Source organism: Malaclemys terrapin, chromosome 7, assembly GCF_027887155.1.
Source record: "Malaclemys terrapin pileata isolate rMalTer1 chromosome 7, rMalTer1.hap1, whole genome shotgun sequence".
In the NCBI taxonomy this organism is placed as follows: Eukaryota; Metazoa; Chordata; order Testudines; family Emydidae; genus Malaclemys; species Malaclemys terrapin.
The window spans coordinates 40,555,354-40,579,625 of record NC_071511.1 but is presented as its reverse complement, the minus strand read 5'-3'; the positions used below and the strand labels follow the sequence as shown (position 1 = coordinate 40,579,625).

The 24,272-nt window shown below is 43.4% G+C and overlaps 1 protein-coding gene across 1 annotated transcript in view; it reads left to right on the top strand.

The window, feature by feature from the left end:
• SLC6A11 (solute carrier family 6 member 11) overlaps positions 1-24,272 on the top strand; it is a 191,515-nt gene that overhangs the window by 44,455 nt on the left and 122,788 nt on the right. Inside the window, exon 6 of the mRNA XM_054036296.1 lies at positions 10,368-10,500. Within this exon, the coding sequence (XP_053892271.1) occupies positions 10,368-10,500 (133 nt within the window). The remainder of the gene's footprint in view (positions 1-10,367; positions 10,501-24,272) is intronic.

The following is a 24,272-nucleotide window of genomic DNA, read 5'->3' as shown; positions in this document are numbered from 1 at the left end:
CCCTGAACCCAACCTCCCCCATGCCTCCCATCCACAAAAAGCCTAGGAGAATATATAGGCATTGCAACATTATGTTAAGGTCAACACATGTGGGGTCTGTCAGACCAATGAAGGAAGTGGATTCCAGGGGTTAGGATTCAAGGCACTTCACTAGAAACATTTGTTACCATACTATCCCCTTTTAAACCTGACAGATGTTTGCTAATGTGGTGTACACAAAGAGAGAAGTAGTCTTTGAAGTAACTAAGATCCAAACTGTTTAGTGCTTAGATGGTCAAAGCAAACACCTTGAATTGCACCTGGGCTCTCTGGATAGTGCTGTGGAGCATAGATTTAAGATGTTCCCTTTGGGAAAGTTTGCATGAATAGAGGAAGGCAAATGCTGGTTGTCTTGGGATAAATCATTGTTTTGGCTAAAATAAATGAGTAAGTGAAGACAGCCTTTTCTCAGAAGCTCTCACAGTTCCCTATTTGGAGAAGTGACCATGATTAAATTATCATTCAGGGGACATTAAGTTTAATCATATAATGAAAAGGATAGTGATATAACATTGGTAAATCATATAATGGAAAGAAAGGCTAAACTTCAACTGGTGTCAGTCTCTGTGCTGCCAACAGATAGTGTCAACAGCACAGAATCCTCCTTTGCAGCCTAGTCAGTGACTGATTCCTACAAACTGACTTATAGAAGCAAAGCACAAAGAAACACTCGCTGGATGTGTCTGCCATTATGTGGTATAGCTGGCCTGGTGCCTCTGCCAAGGAGCATTTCACCCCCGGTAGCCTGCACCCTCCTGCAATAAACCACATTGAAATGTCAAAACTCCACAGCAGAACAAGCCAAAGTACACAATGGAAAAAGCTCAGGCACACTGAAATGCTATCGAATCATAACCTAACGCAACAGCCAACTCAACTGAATAAGGATTAGTCTCATTGGGAAATGATACCCAGTCTCTCTTCCTTACCCTTTGTCTAAGAAAGTTCCTAAGTGCAGTAAGCTCCAGTACTTCAAATGATTCAAAATGCATGCAGCAAACCAGCCAGATATCTATCATGTCTGTCAAGGAGTAATACTCCAGCTTGCCCCACAGCTCAGCTTTCTCACATGCCGCAGAATCATTAGGTACTTCTGAGATGCAGAAAATGAGCCTGTGTTCCTTTTCCCTCCCTAAGTCCCCCCTGTAGGCTCCAGATCTTATTGTATAGATAGCTTGGCGGCCCAGAAAAAAGCAATAGTTTCCACCCTGACTTTTCAATATGCTCTCATAATAGCTAAAAAAAAAAAAAAAAAAGAAATTGTAAAGATCTCTCAGCTATACTTTAATCAATCTCTCGGTAGAGTACCATGGGGTTTGCCATATGTAGATCTCTTGGATTATATTGATGCCCTCTGCTCAGGGGTGAATTTCATGCACTGTGATCAAGTGGTACTCCCAACCCGCTCCAGCCACAGTCTGTGCAGACTACACAAGATCACTCTCACCCTCTTCCTGTGAACACCATCCCAAGCCTTCTCCGCAAGCTTGGCTGTTCCTATGGTTCCTTCTGTAGAACCTCTCTGTCTCAGACCCGAGATCCTCCAGTCCGGAGAGCTCCCCCTGTTCCCAGCATTTCCCCTTATATTCAGGATGGTGTTAACGGGCCAGCTCTGCCACACCGAATGAGACGGAAAACAGTTGAGCTCTGTCGTGTTATTACCAGTAGCTCACAATCTGAGGTCCTTTCTGCTTGCTCTGACATACAGGATGGGATTTTCAGAGGTGCACAGTGTTAGCATAACTTTGCTCCCATTGGAGTAAATGATAAAACTCCCATTGACTTCACTGAGAGCAGAGTTAGGCCAGTGCTGAGTACTCTTGAAAATCCACCCTAAGGATCCTGTGGTAGTGCTTTTTGTAAGGTCACAGTTTTCCCCCCAGTGTCTTTGGTTGAATGTTTTCTCTGTAATTATGTCGTGCCAGTGAGCTGCTGCCCTTCACTGCATGAGTGTCTACTTTTCAGTGGTTCTATGTGCATGTAGCTTTGGGGTCTTTTAGGATGGATACATGCTAAGGCAGAGGTGGATAAACTACGGCCCATGGGCCACATCCGGCCTGCGGGACCTTCCTCCCCGGCCCCTCCCCTGCTGTTCTTCCTCCCCCACAGCCTCAGCTCACTGCACCGCCAGTGCAATGCTCTGGGCAGTGAGTTCCTGGGGTAGTGCAGCTGTAGAGCCGCGGCCTGACCCAGTCTCTGTGCTGCACGGAGTGTGGCTGGCTCCAGCGGGTCGGCGCGGCTGCTGCGCCACCAGTGCTCCAAGCAGTGCAGTGAGGGGGCAGGGAACGGGGGGGCAGGGAGCAGGGGGGGTTGGATAGAGGGCAGGGGAGTTTGGGGTGGTGCTCAGGGGGTGGGGAGTGTGGATAGGGGTCGGGGCGGGCAGGGAACAGGGGTTGAATGGAGGCAGGGGTCCCGGGAGGGCAGTCAGGAAGGAGGGGGGGTTGGATGGGGCGGCGGGGGGCAGTCAGGGGCAGGGGTTCCGGGGGCAGTCAGGGAGAAGGGGTGATTGGATAGGGCAGGGGTCTCGGGGGGGGCAAGTCAGAAATGAGAGGAGGGGTTGGATGGGGCGGCACAGGGCAGTCAGGGGTGGGGGTTCCGGGTTTTTGTGTCAGGGGACAGGGAGCAGGGGGAGTGGATGGGGCAGAGGTTCCAGGGGGACTGTCAGGGAACAGGAGGGTTTGGATGGGTCAGGAGTCTTGGGGGGGGCTGTCAGGGGGCCAGAAGTGGGGGGAGTGAATGGGGGGCAGGCCATGCCCCCAATCCCTAACTGGCCCTCCATACAATTTCCAAAACCCGATGCGGCCCTCAGGACAAAAAGTTTGCCCGCCCCTGTGCGAAGAGAATGTTTATTAGTTTTAGGGCTATTATTTCCTTAATGCAATCACTCAAGATACCTTGCAGCCAGGGAAAGCTTTCAGTAGGTTACATAATTAAAAGCACAATTAAATCTTAATGTAATCCATGACCATGTGACATGAACTCAAATTATAACTGTCAGCTTTGTGGTTTGCAATGTCTTACACTGAGAGACAGAGCTTCAGCTAGGATCAAGTAGGGCAGCTCCACAGAAGTCAATTGATCAGTGATGTTTTACACCAGCTGAGAATTGGGCTCTGAGTGTTGTGTACCAGTTGTTTGCATTGTGCTTGTGTAAAATGGAATCAGATTGTATAAGTACTGTCCAAAGAGATTATCACAAAACTAATATGTGTTTCTTACCAGGTGTGTGTCTCATGGGTATCTCCTCTATCTCACTGGTTGTTTAATCTCACAGAGGATAATAAACATCAAAGGAAAGAGAGTATATAGAGAAAAATAGCAAAGATGGTTAGATAGGAATTTCAGAAATTGCATAGCCATACTACATCACCAAGTTCAATTTGCCAAAATTTCTTGCTGCTCCATTATAGCACAATGAATTGAAACAGACTATCTTGATTTACTGTGTGTTATTGCACCAACAACTTTAAAATGATAACACTGTATCAGTATATCCTCCTCTGTTGTAGTTTCTATCTTTGGCTACAAGGTTTTGCATGCTTGGATCAAAGTCAGGCTCTCTCTGGCTGTTTTTGTACCTTGTAATTAATGGCAGGCAGAGTTCTAGCCTGGTTGACTTGGTTGGAGTGGATGGTGCATTTTCTTTTTTCCTGAAAACTGGTCTGGCCATGCCTTGCTATGGACTTGCAAGGTCCTGACATGGTCCACAAGCTAAGGAGGCTGTGCTGTTGAGGGAGACTGTACTGGATGGAAGCCAAGTTGAGTTTAGATAGGGCTGTAGATACTTCTGTAGGTGATTCTACCTCTATTGTGTTCTGGGTCCCTGTTTATAAAACCTCTGAGTCAGTCTTCAATCCTTACAGTGAGTAGCATATTACTCCACAGACACAAGGGGACTATTTGAGAACTTAGGTACTTAAATGTGGCTAAGTATGGCAGATTCAGACCTTGAGTGTGTGGATACCATGAGGCCAAAGTAACATCAGCCTCAAGTACCAGAATCCAGCAAAGAGTTCATGGTATTATTCTATAGCACTGGCCGGATTCTCTGCTCCCCCAACTTCACTTTGTACATGGTGTATGCCTGGTGCCAGTAAATTGGAATGACTAGCATGTTAGTATCCCACTCTTACTTGCATGGAGCAAAGTGAACTTAAAGTGCCTAGTGAATCTCCTCTGTTTAGGGGGAACCTTTCCTGGCACAGAGCTAGCTCAGTCAACCTACTCCACTCTCTCCTGCTGCAGCCTCACCCTTCCACTCAAATAAGAAGGCAAGCAGCATGTTGGGGAGGAAAAAGGAGTGGAGGGGATGTGTCAGAGGAGACAAGGAGATGTGGCAGAGTTAGATCCCACCATGTCCGATTCTCTGCTGGCTGCATAAGGTCCCAGAGGATTTAACTGACGCTGGGGTTGGAAACTTGGGACAGGCCACAGGGACCTTCTTTTTGTTCTTTGTCAGAGTGTTTAGCACAATGGGGTCCTGGTCCACGACTGGAGCTCCTAGATGCTATGTTAATACAGATGATTAATAATAATAATAATAATAGTAATTAATAATGAATAATAAAGGAACTGCGATCAGTTCTCTGACAGCCCCCAGTTCACTGCACAAGCTCTGATTAGATGCAGTGGAGAATCAAGCCAATATGTATTTTTAGGGGACATAAAATACTTCCTCTTTTTTAATAATGTAAACTGCAAAATAGAAGAATATGAGCAGATCTAGCTAAAGGTGGCAGCTAGACTGAACTGAAGTTTTACAAGGACAGTTTTCAGTGCTGAATGCTTCCTTTTTTTTGAAAGCTGTGCTCTGCTGCCATTATTTAAGCCAGAGTCTCAGCAGGAGAGCTAAGGAGCTGGAACTAGGGGAAGCTGTGTTGTGCCTGGCGAGAGAATCATGGCTAGACCTTGTGCAAGGCTTTCTCTGTCTTTCTCCCATGTATTCTTTGCATACATTGTACTTCATGGCTTAATTATATGTTCTGTGCTTGTTGCTCATGGCTTCCTAAGGGAAAAAAATCTTTGTTTTGTTTAAACAAAGAACAGACAAAACAAAGATTTTGATGTAACTGGAAAAGCTTTGAATACTCATTTAAATGCTAGTAACTCAAATTGATTGGCACCATGTGTCTTTTTAAAATGGGAGCAGCATGGCTAATCACACTAGTGCCATAAATGTTCTCTATCCTCTTCTTTACAAATGCCTGATGGTGATTAAGTGATTTTTAGATGCCTCAGTTTTGGGGGGGCTCAAATTCCCAAATTGAGCCGCCTTACAGGGATGCAATACTCAGAAAGTGCCGAATACCAACCCTCTGAAAACAACCCCTTTAAAATGTGTCAAGTTGAGGACCCAAAACTAGCTACTTTTGAAAATCCTTCCCTCAGTGCAGCAGTTATTTCACCAGTGGTGTTGCTAGGCATAAGCAGAGCAAGCAATTTCTTAGGGCCCCAAGCAGTTGAAGTGGCTCCCAATTAATATTCCCCCCCAAAATACTGTTCATCTGATTTAATGTGGACTTGTTAACAAGTGTATTAGTATGTCTTGGATTGGTATATCTTTTGGTTTGTGGAATCAATGCAATTAGTATTTTAGGGAGTGGGTGAGGGATAAGGGAAAATTCCTGCTTAGTGCCCTTAAGGGACTAGCATGCCTCTGCATTTCATGACCAGGGATTTTGTGTGCAATAAAAAATCACCTTCTAGCATGTGGACGTTTGGCCATGGAAATACAGAATAGGTATAATTAATTTAAAAATATGCTAAAAAAGAAGCTTCAGAGTTAAAGAGCAATTTAATTTTGAGGAATTGCTTTGATTTGTTGCTCAAATTGATAAATTTGAGATCTGGATTTTCTGTTTTGAGAAAAACACAAAAGAGCAAAAATTGCAGGATTAAACTCACTTAATAAGCCAAATGCAGATTTAGAGTGAGAGATAGCAACTCCATTGGTTCCAGTGGTGGTTTTCTCCCACATCAGGTTTGAAATTCTTCCATAGGGCTCCAACTGACTACAATGAGTGTGGACACATGCAACCACAGCAAGATCAAGACCAGGCTATTGAGTCCTTTCAAATTTATTTTTCAATAACATTTTTACTAAATTTAAAAAGGTTGTAAGAAATGTTGGGATCAGTTAGCTTGTAAATGCCTTTTGTTACATGTTTGTACAGTGCCTAACAGAGTGGGGTCCTGGTCTATGGCTGTCCCTAGGTTCTACCACAATACAAATGATACAGAAGGATAATTGAGATAGATGTGGCGGAAGAGTCATTGCAGTAGCATGATGACACAGATGATTCTTTGTTTCATCCAAGGCTGGTCCAAGCAGTGAATTCCAGTCATAACCAGAATGTTGTGGGTGACGTACAAATATGTGTCATAGCACACCATTTCTCAAGGAACTAACCCATCTCCCATGTTATTCACTGTATACTACAGAGTATACACTGGCTCCTTGGCTAGATCATTTTTAAACACATGGCAGAGCAGTGTCAGTGTGCTGTGTAGCTCTTGGCTTGGGGCATTGCAAATTCAGTGTCTGCTCTGGAGGAATGTTTGATTGATATTACCAGCTGGATGTGTCAGAGCTACTTCCTCCTCAACCCTGGGAAAGCAGCAGTCTAGCTGGAGGGATAGGGATTGTTGATATGAGGGGGCTCTGGTTGAAGGCAATGGGCAAAGTTAAGAATGTTTAGTATCACTATGGTCCATCCCTTCTCCAGGAAAAGGAATACGTCAAATATACTTTGGAGGCTTCCCCCCCACATTTGCATAACTTTTTTAGGTCTCATCTTATATATCATGTGAAACCTCGCAACGGCAACAGAAGCCTCTTTGATCATGAGGCTACATTCCCTTTTAGCATGATTTTCTGCATGTTTATTCATAGCGTGAAGTATGTCAGAATGCAGCAGATATTTGATCATTGCTTGAGATGTGATGATGCTATACCCATCTTCCGCTTGGCTACCTGTAAAATGATGCATTGATTTTTAAGGTCACACTCCTGGGTTGTGTTTTTTGTTTTTTGTTTGTTTGTTTAAGAGGAGGATTAGGAGACAAGGTTGGAAGTCATACTGAACCTAATGCACCATGCACCACAGCTGTTCTTGTCCAGTTGATAACTGGATACTTTAAACTGGCCTTTAATCATAACGTAGACCTTGCTCTAGAGGCATGGAGCATTGGCCTCATTTTCAGTTCCACTGTGCTGATAAATTCAAAACCTTTCCTCTGTTCTTGCTCTTGACTTCATCCTTCTCTCTTTGACTGAAACACATCCTTCATCAAGTACTGCTTCTTTTGAGAGAGAAAGAGAGAGCTGGTAGTGATCCCTATTTTGATAGCTTAACACTTGGGGTGAAATTGGCCAGTATGGGAGAGGGCTGCCGGGGGAAACAAAAGGGACAATGATGCAGTGCTTTACTGTCATTGCCACTTTTGCCCACCGCCCCGTGGGCCACCGACAGGGCTCCTGGCTGCCACCGCCGCTACTGTGGCAGAGGCCAGAGCCCTGGACCCTTTAAAATCACTGCCAGAGCCCCAGGCGGCAGAGGCCAGGGGAGGTTGACCCCCAGCTCTGCCCCTTCCACCCCAGGCCCCGCCCCTTCGGCCCCTGTACCAGTAAGAATTTAATATTACTTTCACCCCTCCTAATACTTCCCATTAGGAAAGATTCTTGTAACTTTTTATGAAGCTCTAACATCTCCTTTGTTTTCAGCAGGACTTTGACATTCAGCAGGAAAAAAGCCCTAGCAAAGTTACTTTTCTTTGACCCATAAGACTCTATCCAGGTTTAGCTGAATTAAAGGCTTAGCTGAATTAAAAATGGTTAAAAATTACCATTTCCCTTTTCTCTCTTGGGTTTCTAAGGAAAATTTTGTTAGTGCACCAAAATAAATAAATAGGAGCATTCTAAGAAGTCAGGTCCATGCCTCCATCAAAGCAGTAACAGCAGTATAACACTGAACTTGGAACACGAGCAAGCTGCAGAAACAGCTGTTGCAACAGTGTGAGGGTTGGAATGGGTGAGATCTTAGACAGGCTTTTGTCTTCCCAACCTGACTCAGTGCATGGCTCCAACATCTTGACAAGATGATCTTGTCTCCCACCTTTGAGGGTGGGGATGGGAAGGGGGGAGCAGAAGTACTACATGGGGAAGGAGCCTGCCATCTATTGTGCGGGGGAAAGAGAGAGGTGGGTCAGGTTCTCCCCAATCACCACCTGAATGCAGTGTATGGCATGAGTGGGCCATCTCTCAGGGATAACAGCTTTCTCCTGCTATCAGCTAATGTACTTAGACCTTCAGCTAAAATTGTAGCAGTCTGTGCAATGGTGGTCAATGGTTAGGGTTCAAACGCTGCTAATGATGCATGATGCAGAGGTTGTTAGTTGTACAAAAAGTCTTTTTTTTAAAACCTTTTTCCTTTAAAAATAGGAAATTATATTTAAAATAAAACTATGTTAAACATTATTTATTTGTCTGTGCAACCTTAATTCAGCCTGCTTGTTCATATGCATTATGATACAGTCCTCAATTACATGATCACAGGTTTCCCTCCCTCAAGACCTCTGCCTCACTCAGTACTGGGTTGGATGCACCAGGGAGCAGAATGAAGGTTTTTAATGTAGATTTTTTGAAAAAGCAATAAAATTATATCATGTAAAATATTTGGCTTTAGGAACGCGTATCCAAAGTTATCTGAGTGCACATATGTAACCCAGGCCAGCTTGGTGTGGTGCTCTGTCCCTCTCTAGTGGCACCTAGCCCAGCTAGCAATTGCTGAGTCTGCTCCAGCCTTAGCTAAGAGCCATGTGACTTTTAGCTCATGCAGTAGAGACTCATACACTAAGTTTCAGAGGTCCCAGCTTCGATCTCAACCGCCGACAACCAGGACCTATCAGCATTACACATAGACCGACAGTAATAAAAAATTAATAATGATACATTGAATCTAGTGTCTTTAACCACAGGAAATGAGCGTATTTATGAACTTTAAATTAACTAATCTTCACAGTGCCACTGAGAGGTAGGTTAGTGCTGTGTTTCTAAGACTGCAGATAACACTGAATGCAGATCCCAAGGAAGCTTTGTTCAATAAAATGCATAGAAGTTTTAAGGCAGGAGATGAAAGGTATACATAGAAGGAAAAATGAACTAGTCCATTCTTTCTCACTTGGCAGATTTAATCTGAATAAGGATTGATCTCCCTGGGCCCGATACTCTTGTATCACTCCAGTTTTACATCACATATGCCTTGCTGCAGAACCCCATGTTCTTTCTGTGACCAGAATCAATGAAAGCTTAATAAAAGGGTGAAAGGGACCTAAGTGGTTGAGAGTAATTATTCTGCAGTATGCAGTTGGGCACATGGCTAATTACTTGCTAGAAGCAGTTTAAAGTTCACTAAGCACTTTGGTATCTATGGATATGTAATTAATACAAAATGCCATTTTAAATCAACCTCAACTGCTGACTTCAGACACTGACAGAGTCAGCCTTCACTGCTCTGGTAAATTCAGCTTCCTTTAGAAATGTCTTTTAATTCCCCATAGACACTTTCTTAATATTAAAAGGAGATGAAATCCCTTAAAGGGATTCATGAAATGGATCAGTTGTGCAGAAAGAAATTTGTGTTCCTACTCGTAACCTCTTTAGTCAATGTATCACAGGGTGTTATGTTTTATTTACAGGGTATGGGGGGGAGGGGGGGCTGGTGAACAGAGACTTGAGATTATTTGTGACTCCATTATTGTTTCCTACTAAAAATCAAGGCACGTAAAAATGGCAGCTGCATGCCCAAGACAAGAAAATAATTCTAAAGTTGGGGAGCTTGGTCCTGTGGCTAAAGTACTGCACTGAGATTCAGGAGACTTAGATTCAATTTGTGGCTGTGCCACAGATTTCCTGTATGAACTTGGGCAAGCCACTAGCTTTCTTTCAGATCCCCATCTACAAATGTGAAAAACTATACTGCCTTTCTTCCACCCTTTGTCTGAAATGACTATTTAGATTGGAAGCTGTTCCGGGCTGAAACTGTCTATTGCTATGGTTGTACAGTGCCTGACACAATGGGGCTTGGTCTCGGTTGGGGCCAGTTGGTGCTACTGTAATACATATAATAATAACAACAGCAATGAGAGGTAGGAATCACATTGCACTTACTGTTTCTAAGCCCTTCTTTCTCAGCATGGTGCATTCTCAGTAGGCAGTTGCCAGTTCTGTGTCGAATTAAAGCAGCCTTCCTTTTACCCAAATGCTGTATAATTATTTTGTTCATAGTTTTGCTAATATTCTAGCATTTCACTATCACAATTTTTTGTAGACGCAGGGTGTTAGCCATATCCGATGGAATTGAACATATTGGGAATCTCCGCTGGGATTTGGCATTGTGTCTCCTCGCTGCTTGGACTATCTGCTACTTTTGCATTTGGAAAGGAACAAAGTCAACTGGAAAGGTAAGACTGAAAATGCTCTGTGTCCTCTGAGGCACTACAGGACTTGCAGTCTCAGAATACATGTGAAAACTAAGGGTACTTAGCTTGGAGAGGAGAAAAGTGAGAAGACTTTCCTACTCTGAAAAGGAAACCTGTAAATGTGTGGGGCTTGATTCTCTTACCCTGTGTTGTGTGATATCATTTACACCTGTGCAAAGTGGGTGTAAATTGCTATCAAATCAAAACAGTAGTGTCACAGGGTAGCTGGCCCCATAAGGAGAGAGGGGTCTCAGTCTACCTGTGACAAATGTAACACCTTCCCAGGTGAGGCGAATGAAGGTCATGTGACCAGTGGGTCAGGTGATCCAATCAGGCCTGCAGTAGATAAGGAAGAGACCTGGAGAGATAAGATGCTGCAGATGGTTGCTGGCAGATGTAAACAGGTCCCTGAGTCAGCAAGGTGAAGACACCAGTGGGGAAGAGGGCCTGTGGAGAAGGCAAAGAAAGTCAAACTTCAGGCTCAGAAGTGCTAGGAAAATAGGAAGATGGATGTTAGGGTGGAGGGACTATGCCCACCGTGAGACTGGGGTGAAAGAGACTTTGTTTTTCAGTTTATTTTATGTTAATAGACCAAACCCCAAAAAGGGGGGCGTTATTGGATACACGCCTTGTGGAAGTTACTGAGGAGTGTGAGTGAAGGGAAAATGGAGGCAGGGCACCACAGAGCCACCCCCGGCTGAACCTGTTTCAGGGAACATTTTATATCTACCTTGCACTGGTATAATTGTCTACACAAGGTGCAGGCAATGGAGAATCAGGCCCCTTGCATTTTGCCAGTTCTGTTTTGGGTGAGAAAGTGCAAGCTATGTTTTCTTCTGAACATTGTATTCCATATTAGACTATGTAGACCTTTGCTGCATTAAATTCACAGATGAGACCAATGCCAAATTCTGAACCTCAGTTGCAAGGCTTGGGTGAATTTTAATAGGGGGGTGGGCACACAGTATCCAAGATGTGAATTTAGTCTGAAATTGGAAGGTGTTGCAAGCATCAGTGAGGACAGGGAAATAAAACAAAGACAACTACAGAATTTAGAAACATAAGCAGCATATAACAAAATGGAATTCATCTGGAAAAGTGAAAACTAACACCTCTGGAAATAACAATCCCCAAGACAGATATCAAGTGGGAGGAAGAAATGTTGAAAGCAGTCATACTGGAAAAGACCAAAGGGTGATGATAGATAACCAATTAGATGAGAATTCGCAATACCATATTGTGCCTTAAAAGCCAGAACAAGTCTCTGCTAAATATGCAACAGAGGCATCGCTTCACAGACTAGGGAAGCCATCTGGCACTGGTGAGATTACACATGGAATAATGCATGGAGTACTTCAGTAACAGAAAGATATTGAGGAACAGGAGAGGATTCATAGAAAGAAGACAAAACTATTAAGGATCTGGAAGGCCTGGCTTTAGAGGGAAGATGAAAAGAACTGAACTAAAAGTGTGGAGAGGTGGTGGTGGAGATGGGAGGGAGGAATGAAGCAATAAACGTCCACCTGTATTTGAAGCATGTACACCAAGAGATACAGAAATAGTTTAGGAGGCACAATGAGTGGGATGCAATTGAGCAAAGGTGAGTTTAAGTTGACTCTCAGGAAAAATGTCCTGATAATCAGATCTATTCGATTGCAGAGTAATCACCCCATAGGGAGCGGGTGAAAGCCCTATCAGTGGGGAGTTACTTTGTACAACTATACAAAACACTTTTAATTATACCAGAGGGAACAGGCATGGACTGGCAGGCAGAAGGCTTGCGTGACCTCAAACAGCTGGTCTTTTACATCTCTGCTTTCTATTATTTTTCCTACACGTACCAGGGCATGTTCCTTTAGCTTCCTCTCTTTCTGCAGAAATGGATCTCAGACTTAAACTGTGAAAATGTTTAGTCTAACTGATAGACAAGAAAGCTGTTTTAATACCATGGCACATAACAGAGCGCAGTTACAAAGGAAGAAGAGACGCTAATATGTAGAAGGAAGGAATTGTTTTATTTAGGTGACATTTTGTTAAGTGTGTTCAGCATGAGGGTGGCTGCAGGAGGGACATTTTGATGACAGTCAGATGGAAAGTAATTTATTTTCTATTCAGTTGAAATGTTTTGGTAACCGGTTAACTGAGCAAATAGCCAAGCCATTACAAAGATATTCAGGGGTGCGGGTGGGGGTGGGAGAGAGGTGATGGGAATTGAGCATCCAAATCCCCTATATGGCTTTAGAAATCTCCGCCTGAAACCAAAAAAAGTTGAAGCTGGAATTCTCTAAGAATTAGGAGGAATTTGGGCCCCCCACTACAGAAAGGATGTGAACAAATTGGAGAGAGTCCAGCAGAGGGCAATGAAAATAATCATGGGGCTGGGACATATGACTTACGAGGAGAGGCTGAGGGAACTGGGCTTGTTTAGTTGGGTATTGGTCCTGCTTTGAGCAGGGGGTTGGACTAGATGACTTCCTGAGGTTCCTTCCAAACCTGATATTCTATGATTCTGTGTTTAGTCTGCAGAAGAGAAGAGTAAGGGAGGATTTGATAGCAGTCTTCAATTACCTGAAGGGGGAGGGGGGTTCAAAGAGGATGGAGCTTGGCTGTTCTCAGTGGTGGCAGATGATAGAACAAGGAGCAATGGTCTCAAGTTGCAGTGGGGGAGGTCTAGGTTGGATATTAGGAAACACTATTTCACTAGGAGGGTGGTGAAGCACTGGAATGAGTTACCTAGGGAGGTGGTGGAATCTCCATCCTTAGAGGTTTTTAAGGCCTGGCTTGACAAAGCCCTGGCTGGGATGATTTAGTTGGTGTTGGTCCTGCTTTGAGTAGGGGGTTGGACTAGATGACCTCCTGAGGTCTCTTCCGACCCTAATCTTCTATGATTATATGAAAAGGCTCATTAGAGACTCACAACACTTAGGTCATGTACAGCATTTTTGTGCTCAAATAGTTAACAAACAGCTAGGCAGCTGTATATGTAGATATATACAATAATGTAATTAATAATATCAAAAGTCCGGTTCTTGCCTTATGGCAAAACAGTGTCTTTTGTTGCTCTGTTATGATAACAATGGACTGTGTTTTAGGGACTCTTTCCATTTATGCAGCAACAGCTTAGGACTATAATTTCCTCAGGAACGCTAGGTTTGGGGGCATCTACTGCCTGGCTGATACATCGCTGCCACAGGCAGGTATGTTCTGGTGGCTTTAGGATGGGTTCACATCCTCAGTTCCCGAATGCATTTGCTGTAGTTTGTGGTGCTCGCTGCTACCTGTGAAATGGGCAGTAAGGCACTGTAGGAGACTGCCCACGTAGGAGCTTGTACTGACAGAATGTCTGTGGGATGCAGCTCACAGCCAGCACTGCCCCTTTCCCTCCACTGCTGCTGCTCTTACTCATAATGAAAGTATTTCACCTTATGAGTTTTCAGTATCATATCTTAGTTCTGATTAATAATTAGGCCCTTTACCGGAGACTCTTTTCCAGTGTCTTCTCTAGGCCAGTGATGCATTTTTGCTCTGTAAGAGAAACTTCCCTTTCTGGGGTGGCTGAAGGATTTCAGCCCTCTGAGAATAGTTCTTTCTTCTGACAGAGGGCTGTAGGAATGCGTATCTTCTCGCAGCCTCCACTGACTGGTTGGCCAAGCTGGTACACTACAATGATGTGTTGCTGCAGGCACTTCATAATGATGCTGTAGATTAGGGATGACAGAGTGGTTTCTGGGTATGTTGCAGTTTTTATACCTATTATAATTATGTTTTAAGTTTCTTTCAAAGATCTTCCATTTTTAGTCATTGACGTTGGCTTACACATAGTGTATGCTCATTTTTATCCAAATGTGCTGGAAAAATTTAGGACACTTCCAAGTTCTGTCACTAATAACAGTCATCTCTAAAGCAAAACAAGACTTGTATTTTTTTTAAAAAGTACATCTTAGGTATAGTTTCAGAATGTACAATTCTTTCGTACTTCTGCTCCCTGCCCCCAAGTATAACACCAGTCGCTTCCCTTCCACCATAGTTACTAAATATTAGATAACTACATTATGAGCCTGAGTCTCAGCTGGTTTATATCAATGTAGCTTCTCTGTCTGCAGAGCTGGCTGGGAACTGGAATTTCCATTCTGTGGTAAAATGCCAACATTTTTGAGGGAAAAAAGATCATTCTGAATTCGAACAAAAAATGCTGAAATTTCAAAATTTCCCACAAGATGAAAATTCCAAAAAATTTCAGTTTGGGACCATTGAAACATTTTGATTCATTTTGATGTTTATATTATATTAATATATGATATCTAATATTTATGAATAAGATCTGGTTGGAACATTTTTGATAAAATATGCTGCTTCATCAAATTTGAAATGTCTCAGGGAGATGTATCAGTTTCAACAAAGTTTTCAACAGGAGGATTTTTGAGGTTCGGGATCGACTCTCTGGTTGTGGAGAGAAAGGGAGAAGGAGTGAGAGGGTGAAAACTTACCTTTTGGATCCAAAAAAAATCATGTTTTAACATAATTCTGTTTCATGAAAATGTTCAAAAGGTTTTGCTTGTGTTTCATATGGAATGAAATCAAATTCTGAAACCTTGAAATTTGTCACAAAAAGGAATTGTCATCCTTTGGACAGCTGTAATATAAAGATATTAAAATATTAATGTTAATATTACATTATAAAAGTCAAAATGATAAAGCTGAAATGAAACATTTGCCACATTCTTGAAACTAAACATCTTGACTTTTTCCCATTCAAAATTTAATTAAAATAGCAACATTCCCACAAAACATTTCTATTTTGATGAAACTACAGTTTTAATGGGAAAACTGTTGTTGAAAACTTTTCAACCAGCTATGATTGATGTCAATGGAGCTATGTCTCTTTACCCTCACTGAGGATTTGGCTCATCGATAATTTACCTTTCGATCAGCTTGCTGTTATTTGACTATTTGCTTACATACTTTACAGACTAATGCACTGAATAGAGCAAGACCAAAAGGAACTAAAGGTGACAATATAATGAGACATAGAAACATAGGAATTGCCACACTGGATCAGATCTGAGATCCATCTAGTCCAGTAATCTGTATTCAACAGTGTCCACCACCAGGTGAAAGAACCTGCAGTAGGTAAATGTGGGGTAATCTGCCTTCCAAATTAGGTCTTCCTCTAGTCTCTAGTAGTTAGAGATTGGTGTAGTATTTTTTCCAAAATGTTTGATGTCATTAATGATGATAATTCTGGATATTTTTGTTATCCCTATACATTCCTTTTTGAATCTTGCTAAGTTCTTGTCCTCAGTGGCTTCTTGTGGTGTGAGTTCCACAGTCTAGTTACATGTTATGAGAAAAAATACCTGCTTTAATCAGTTTTGAGTTTCCCACCTTTTAATTTAATTGGATGTTTCCTTGCTCTTGTATTATCAGGCAAGGAGATCCGAAGCTTCCAATCTATCTTCTCTACAGCATTCAATATTTTATGTACTTTTATTGTGTCCCTTTTATTTGTCTCCTTTCTGGTCCTAACTATCCTAAATAAGTTTGTCATCTGCAATTTTTGCTATGTAGAGAGATGTGAGAGACCCATGTTTCTCACTTGAGTCCTAACTTAATGTCTTAGGACTGGTCTACACTAGGCAGTTACATTGGTATAGGTACATCTCACAGAGGTGTGAAAAATCCACACTCCTGAGAGACATAACTTTACTGACCTAACCCCTGGTGTAGATAGCACTAGATTGATAGCAGAATTCTTTCGTCAGCCCAGCTTTTGACTCTCGGGGAGATGGATTATGTACAGTGAGAGAGAGAGAGCCCCTCCCGTTGACGTAAGTAGTGTCTACACTGAAGCACTACAGCTGTGCTTCTGTAGCATTTTAAGTGTAGACATACCCTTTGTGAGAGCAAAGCTTTGTCCTTCCTGCTTTAGGCAAGGAGTTGATTATTAGAATAGTGCTTCCTATCCCTAACATACAGGATTCTGTGAATGCAGCTGGAGAAACTTCAAGGAACCTTACCATTAATAAGACACATTAGTAATAATATATTGCATTGCTAGAGTGTTTATTCATCATACAGCATCGCTGAGATATGCTCACTTGGGTGGGGCAGGGCGGGGTGGAGCGGGGGGGAAGCAATAGCCAGCTAGTGTGCAGCCTGCTGCATAACCACATGGGAAGTGAAAAGATTTGGGCAAAGACATTTGGACATACCCATCGTCTTCTAATATATGCCACCGTTTTTAATGCCATACAAAGAACCCCTCTTCTCTACACTATATGAGAGCTTGTAATAAGAAAGGGCTGAAGCAGTGCTTCAAAAATTAATCGGTGGTTCCAGGGATTATTGGTGGTTCAAGCCTGAACCGTAGAGCACTGAGATACCCCTCCAGCTTTGCATTCTTACGTATAATACCCTGTCCTAATATTTGAAAAGCAATAATAGACCAGGAGTAAAAGGACTATTTAAAAGCAAATCTAGTACAACAAGGAGCAGTAGGCTTGAATAAAAGGACTTCGTTTAGATGGTGAGGATTAGACACAATTTAGTTCTTCAAGTAATTAATGCAATAAGCATCCCTCAGTCACATGCAAGATCAGTTTATGGAATCTTGTAGAATCTTTCCTGCTTGCAGCAAGGAGCCAAGATAGATGAGCCATTTCATCTCTAGCAGCTAGTCCTTGGAATAATTCTGATGAAACCTGATGGCCTGATCCAAAGTCCATTGAAGGCTCCCACTGATATCAATGGCCTTCAGATCAGGCAGTACTATAGCTACTTATCCCAGAAGACAAGACTTTGATCACGGAGGATCTTTGTTGCAGATATTAATACCATATCAATTTGCTTGTTGTTGGGTTGGCTAATGGCTCAGTCTTTGCTTTTGGTTTATGATTGATCATTTTAATTATTGGACTCATCAATGAAAAGGCAATAAACGACATGATCAGATAAATACTACATTGCTAAAAGCAAACAACCAACACGCCCCTGCCCTCTACAAAGCAGTAAATAAATGCATTAAAATCTGGTATTCATTCCAATTTGCTCTCTTGATGTGCTTCATAGAGCAAATTGGGATCTGATTGACACAGTCCATTATGATATGTATTAATGGTACTTGTCTGGAGAAATCTTGATGGTGGGTGGAAAACTGCTTTTGGGTGGAGAAACCTTTTTTAATGAGTTTTAAAAGAACAAAAACACACGATATCTGTCTGCAAAATTATGGGTTGTATTTTTGCCACATATGATTTAGCAAAGAGTCAAAATTTCCAATGTCAAGTGCTAAAGTAAAAATGTATTATCGCGTAACACTGAGATCAGAGGGTGAATTAATGCTCTGAGTATCACAGTACCCACATAACCACTGGGATTATGACCCATGAGTTTGGATGGATGAAATGATTCAAATCAAGTAAGATACCACCTCTCCCATTCCTTTGCCCCAAACTTAAGTCAAACCCAAATGGAAAGTTATCATCCTTTGCAATTCCCCTGCACCTCTAGGTTCTGACCAGGACTGGAACTGGCAAAGTGCAGTACTTTGTGAAAACCTCTTATGTAATTTCTGGGACCAACTGGAAGATATAGAAATCTCCCAAAAAAAGCTTGTTCCTATGAGTTCATCAACCCTATTTTATATATTGGAGTGGTTTGAATAACCATCTTAACATTTAGCTGCTTATCCAGACTGAACTTAACCTGAGAACCTTTTGAGGTTCTCCCACCACTTGTTTTGAGTTTCCAGATGTTAAACACTACCTTAATCAATGCAGTGGTGCGATCATCCACCATAACAAATAGAAGAAAGAGGCGGTAGATTACAAAAATCGGGGGGGCTGACTCTGAGGGACTAAACTAAATAAAAACAGAAATGGGCAGGGAAAATCAGCTCTTCAGCAGGCAGCAAATGTCTACAAGAAAAACCTTTATCATCAACACTGGTGAAACATAATGCTTCCTGTGAGATTCTCTGGTGTTACTGTATACAATTGATGCACTCAGATACTTAGTGATGGGAGCCAGATAACAGCTAGGTATATAAGATCTTCACATTACCATGGAATGTGTGAGTGGACTGATTAAGAAAGTCCCATGAGTCAAAACATGGAATAATAGAATAGATAATTATTACACAAATATCTTCTCATTAAATATTTATGACACTTTTTCCTAATTATCATTAGTTACCTTCCTATTTTGCATTGCAGGTCTAAAAAGGATCCTGCTTGGTTAACATAATTGTTTGCAACTCATTTTAATAAGATCCCTGAGAGGGTTACTCGGCAGTGTACTTACCACACAAAAACTTAAGGACAGGAGAACTGCTGAATTGTATATTTTTGACCTTTATTAGCCATTCTTGTATTCTACTTCCTACCATGGCATTACTGAAAAAGGTATAGAAACCTTAACAGGGCAAAAGATTTCCTTGTCTCTAAAGGAACTATGTTACAATTTTACCTACATTAAGAAAATTGGTTATTGGATTGCATAGGTGTAAGTGAGGGCAAAATTTGGCACTTTTTCCTACTGCTTTCTATATGCATAAATGTCTAAACCTGTGGCATTCCGCTCAGGTCTCCCGGAGCAGCTCCTCAGATTTATGGCTGGGACTGAAGCTTGTCGTGTTCTGCTTGACTGGGTTTGGCAAACTTGGTTTGAGTCAATAAAACTTCCTAATGGCACCTGGTTTGGGGGGTTTGTCACAACATGACAAGATAAGGGTAAAGATTCATGGATCCCTTAAGTGGGCTTGTTTGGATTAATGGTTTCAGGTCAGACTTGGTGAAATTCACACTTTCTAACAGCCAGATTGTTGCACTTTACTCAGGCTGAATAATACCTTACTCCTCAAGAAGTCCCACTGATTAATATGATCTGGTCCTAGCTAGTTTTTCAGTCCAGGGTAACAGACCCAACAGACCTAGATAGTTAAGATCCATACTTGATGAGCATCTGAGCTTTCGAGTGCTTATCCCAATAAGTTAAACTCCAAACCTTTAAAGATCACTAGAAAAATGAAGCTGAAACTCCACTAGATCTGGTTAAAGTTTTATTTTCTTGTCAAGGGAAATCCATGAATTTAGACAAGCAGTTTATCAGTACCTGTCAACTTTCAAAGACAATATTTAAGCTGTCAAACTCAGCACTGGCTGAGTATAAAGCCATCCTTAGCTACAGAATTCAACAAATTCCTTCCAGTCCTCTCCACAACCTCTCCCCTTCCTCACTCACAAGCGCAGCTGGGTAGTGTGAAGTGATTTATGGGCGTCTTTCTGTTCCTCCTGTCAAATTATTTGATTATCCATGCTGGACGAGTAGAACAGAGGACACCGTGCTAGAGAAAGAAAAATAATTTTCTTTTGTCTCTCCTTTTGCTTTACTTTTTCAAAGAAGTGACATTATTTTCAGAGGCAAAGGTGACATTTTTCATTTCTTGTACTAGGTATTCAGCACTGGAGGATCTGAAAGCTTAGCTTTCACATAATTTCCACCTGCTATTCGCTAGGGCTCAGATCTTGAAATTAATTTCCCTGGGCAGAATCTAGCTCTGAATAAGTGTTCTTTTAAGGAACAGTCCTCATGCAGCTTCCCAACACCCATGGGAGAACGCCCACTATTACATCCCTTTATGTTGTCCAGCATACTCCCTATTTGCATGCTGATCTCATTCTATGTGCCAGTTAGGGCCATAGCTCCATCATGTCCGCACCTCATCTGGGTGCTATGCTTGGAGTGGGCTGTGCAAGGAAAGGAAGGTGCCTTTTTACCTTCTCCCCAACTGTATGTATTCCTGTATAAGGCCATGATCTGGCCCCTAATTTACTGCAGGGGAATGAATCCTCTTAAATTGGGCACAGGGCTATATTGGTCCCATTAGAAAGGTTGGTGGCAGACTGCGGTGACTTTACTCTGCCCCATATTTTAGTGTCTTTGAAATTGTTGACTATGATATCCTACTGTGCAGAAAGGCTTTCGTTTTGAGACTACAGTGACCCAATTCTGATCTCACATCAGCTTTACACTGCTCTGACTCCATTGACTTCAGTGGAGTGACTGCTGATTTATAATTGTGTAAGAGAGACCAGAATACAGCCAAAGCAAGAAGAAAATTGAAAAGTTGATACAAATTTGCTAGGGATTGGAGCAAAGTATTTAACTAAACTGTGCACTGCCTTCCACTGAGTCTAATATCCACTCGGCTCTCCCTGGAGACTCCTAGCAACATATCTCGTGTGTGCCAAAACATAAAGTTCAGAAATAGCTCTCCATACCTTTTGCCCGTCAGTCAGCTGCCCTCCCATCAGAAGGAGTTAAACTCTGCTTGCCAGCAGTTAAAACTCAGTCAGTAGTCCCACACAGAAAATGTATTTTTCAATAGCAGACTATATAAAGACTCTAATGGATTCAATGAGGCAGAAAGAAAGTAAAAGGACAGAAGAAGAAAATAAAAGAGAAAGATGTGTGGAAAAAAAAAAAGAACTGGGGCCCATTGTAAGGGCCCAGGAAAAGGAACTAGGCAGCAATGATTATATCTCCTGAAGTGTCTTTTGTTTCAGCCTGAAGTAGTAGCAAAGAATAGCCCTTCATGGTGAGGCTTTAGCACTCAGTCCAAGATTGATCTCTGTATTCAAAGGAGGAAAGTAGAACGTTCATGAGATGCATGCAGAGTTTCTGCTTTCCAGCCTCCTCTGTGTGAAGTTTTAAAACAGCTACTGAGATTTCCCCCTTCCCCCCCGTGCAACTCTGAGCATTTAAGGACATCTCTAAGCTGTTAGCTAAGGAGATCTATATGAAGTGCTGGCGAGCATTTTTCACAAATTGTGATTGGTGATTGTGGACAGCTTTAAATTGTAATATTAAATCAAAATAATGCAATATCTGTTTCATTTGTTTGCCATTAGCTTTCAGTAGCAGAGGTCCATCTTTACTAGGAACTGTGGCTTAGGCCTGGTCTACACTACGGGTTTAGGTCGACTTTAGCAGCGTTAAACCGAATTAAGCCTGGACACGTCCACACAACGAGGCCCTTTCTTTCGAATTAAAGGGCCCTTTAAACCGGTTTCTTTACACCACCTCCGACGAGGGGATTAGCGATAAAACCGGCCTTTGCGGGTCGGAATTGGGGTAGTGTGGACGGAATTCGATGTTATTGGCCTCCGGGAGCTATCCCACAGTGCTTCATTGTGACCGCTCTGGACAGCGCTCTCAACTCAGATGCACTGACCAGGTAGACAGGAAAAGACCCGCGAAGGTTTGAATTTCATTTCCTGTTTGCCCAGCGTGGAGAGCACAGGTGACCACGCAGAGCTCATCAGCACAGGTAACCGTCATGGAGTCCTCCCAGGATCGCAAAAGAGCTCCAGCATGGACCGAACGGGAGGTACGAGATCTGCTCGCCATATGGGGAGATGAAGCAGTGATAGCTGAACTCCGTAGCAGTAAAAGAAATGGAAAAGTATTAGAAAAGATCTCCAAGGCCATGAAGGACCGAGGCCATAACAGGGACACACAGCAGTGCCGCGTGAAAATTAAGGAGCTAAGGCAAGCCTACCACAAAGCCAGAGAAGCAAACGGAAGGTCCGGGGCAGAGCCGCAAACTTGCCGCTACTACGCGGAGCTGCATGCGATCCTAGGGGGTGCAGCCACCACTACCCCAACCGTGTGCTATGACTCTCTCACTGGAGAAACACACAGGGAAGACGGTTCGGGGAACGAGGAAGATGACGATGGAGGTACTGTAGGTAGCTCACAGCAGCAAGGAAGCGGAGAAACCGGTTTCCCCAACAGCCAGGATATGTTTGTGACCCTGGACCTGGAACCAGTAACCCCCGAACTCACCCAAGACCCTCAGGGCACACAGGAGACCTCTGGTGAGTGTAACTTTGTAAATATTTGTAAACATTACAAAAAAAAAGCAAGCAAGTCTGTTAACGTGTATGGGGATGGGGCGGAAATCCTCCAGGGACATCTCCAGAAAGCTCTCCTGGTTGAAATGGGGTGATTTTATTAAGGGGGACATTCAGAGGCGCCCGTTCCTGCTCTTCTGACCAGAAATGTTCCCCGCTGTTAACCACGCGGTGGGGGGGAGGGGTGAAGTGATCATCCCAGAGAATCGTGTGTGTGTGTGTGGGGGGGGTGGTTTACTTGTGTTTGTGCCGCATGTTAACCGGGAAACCGCAGCCCCCTCCTTTTACATTGAAACCCCATTTTAAATGGACAACCCAATTCATCCTTGATATGGGAAATGCGCTGCTGTTTGCAACCTTTCCCGCATGTTAAGAAGGTTAAAAAAGCCAAAACACTGTGGCCTACGATGGCTGCCTGCAAGCCGAAATATGCGACCTTGTAATGAAAGAGTGTACCCATTGTTCCCTAAAATGTGTCCTTTTTAACCACCTCTCCCTTCTCCTCCACCAGCTGCAAATGTTTCTCCTTCGCAGAGGCTCGTGAACATTAGAAAGAGAAAACGTAAGACGAGGGACGAGATGTTCACGGAGCTGCAGATGTCCGCCCAGGCTGATAGAGCACAGCAGAATGCGTGGAGGCAGTCAATGTCGGAGATGAGAAAAGCCCAACATGAACGAGAGGAGAGGTGGCGGGCTGAAGACGATAGGTGGCGTCAGCTTGCAGACAGACGGCAAGAGGCAATGCTCCGTCTGCTGGAGCATCAAAGTGATATGCTCGAGCGTATGGTTGAGTTGCAGGAAAGGCAGCAGGAGCAGAGACCGCCGCTACAGCCCCTGTGTAACCAACAGCCCTCCTCCCCAAGTTCCATAGCCTCTTCACCCAGACGCCCAAGAACACGGTGGGGGGGCCTCCGTCCACCCAGTCACTCCACCCCAGATGATCGCCCAAGCATCAGAAGGCTGGGCTTCAATAAGAGTTAAAGTTTTAAAATGCAGTGTGTCCTTTTCCATCCCTCCTCCCCCACCCATCCCAGGCTACCTTGGCAATTATCCCCCTACCTCTGTAAGGAACTAATAAAGAATGCATGAATGTGAAAAAACAATGACTTTATTGCCTCTGCAAGGGGGAGGGGAGGGTGGGGTGGGGTGGTTGGTTTACAGGGAAGTAGAGTGAACCGGGTCGGGGGGGGGGGTTGGAGGGTTCATCAAGGAGAAACAAACAGAAGTTTCACACAGTAGCCTGGCCAGTCACAAAACTCGTTTTCAAAGCTTCTCTGATGCGCACCGCGCCCTGCTGTGCTCCTCTAACCGCCCTGGTGTCTGGCTGCGCGTAATCAGCGGCCAGGCGAGTTGCCTCAACCTCCCACCCCGCCATAAAGGTCTCCCCCTTACTCTCACAGATATTGTGGAGCGCACAGCAAGCAGCAATAACAATAGGGATATTCTTTTCGCTGAGGTCTGAGCGAGTCAGTAAGCTGCGCCAGCGCGCTTTTAAACGTCCAAATGCACATTCCACCACCATTCGGCACTTGCTCAGCCTGTAGTTGAACAGGTCCTGACTCCTGTCCAGGCTGCCTGTGTACGGCTTCATGAGCCATGGCATTAAGGGGTAGGCTGGGTCCCCAAGGATCACGATAGGCATTTCAACATCCCCAATGGTCACTTTCTGGTCCGGGAAGAAAGTCCCTTCCTCCAGCTTTCGAAACAGAGCAGAGTTCCTGAAGACGCGAGCATCATGTACCTTTCCCGGCCATCCCACGTTGATGTTGGTGAAACGTCCCTTGTGATCCACCAGGGCTTGCAGCAGCATTGAAAAGTACCCCTTGCGGTTTACGTAGT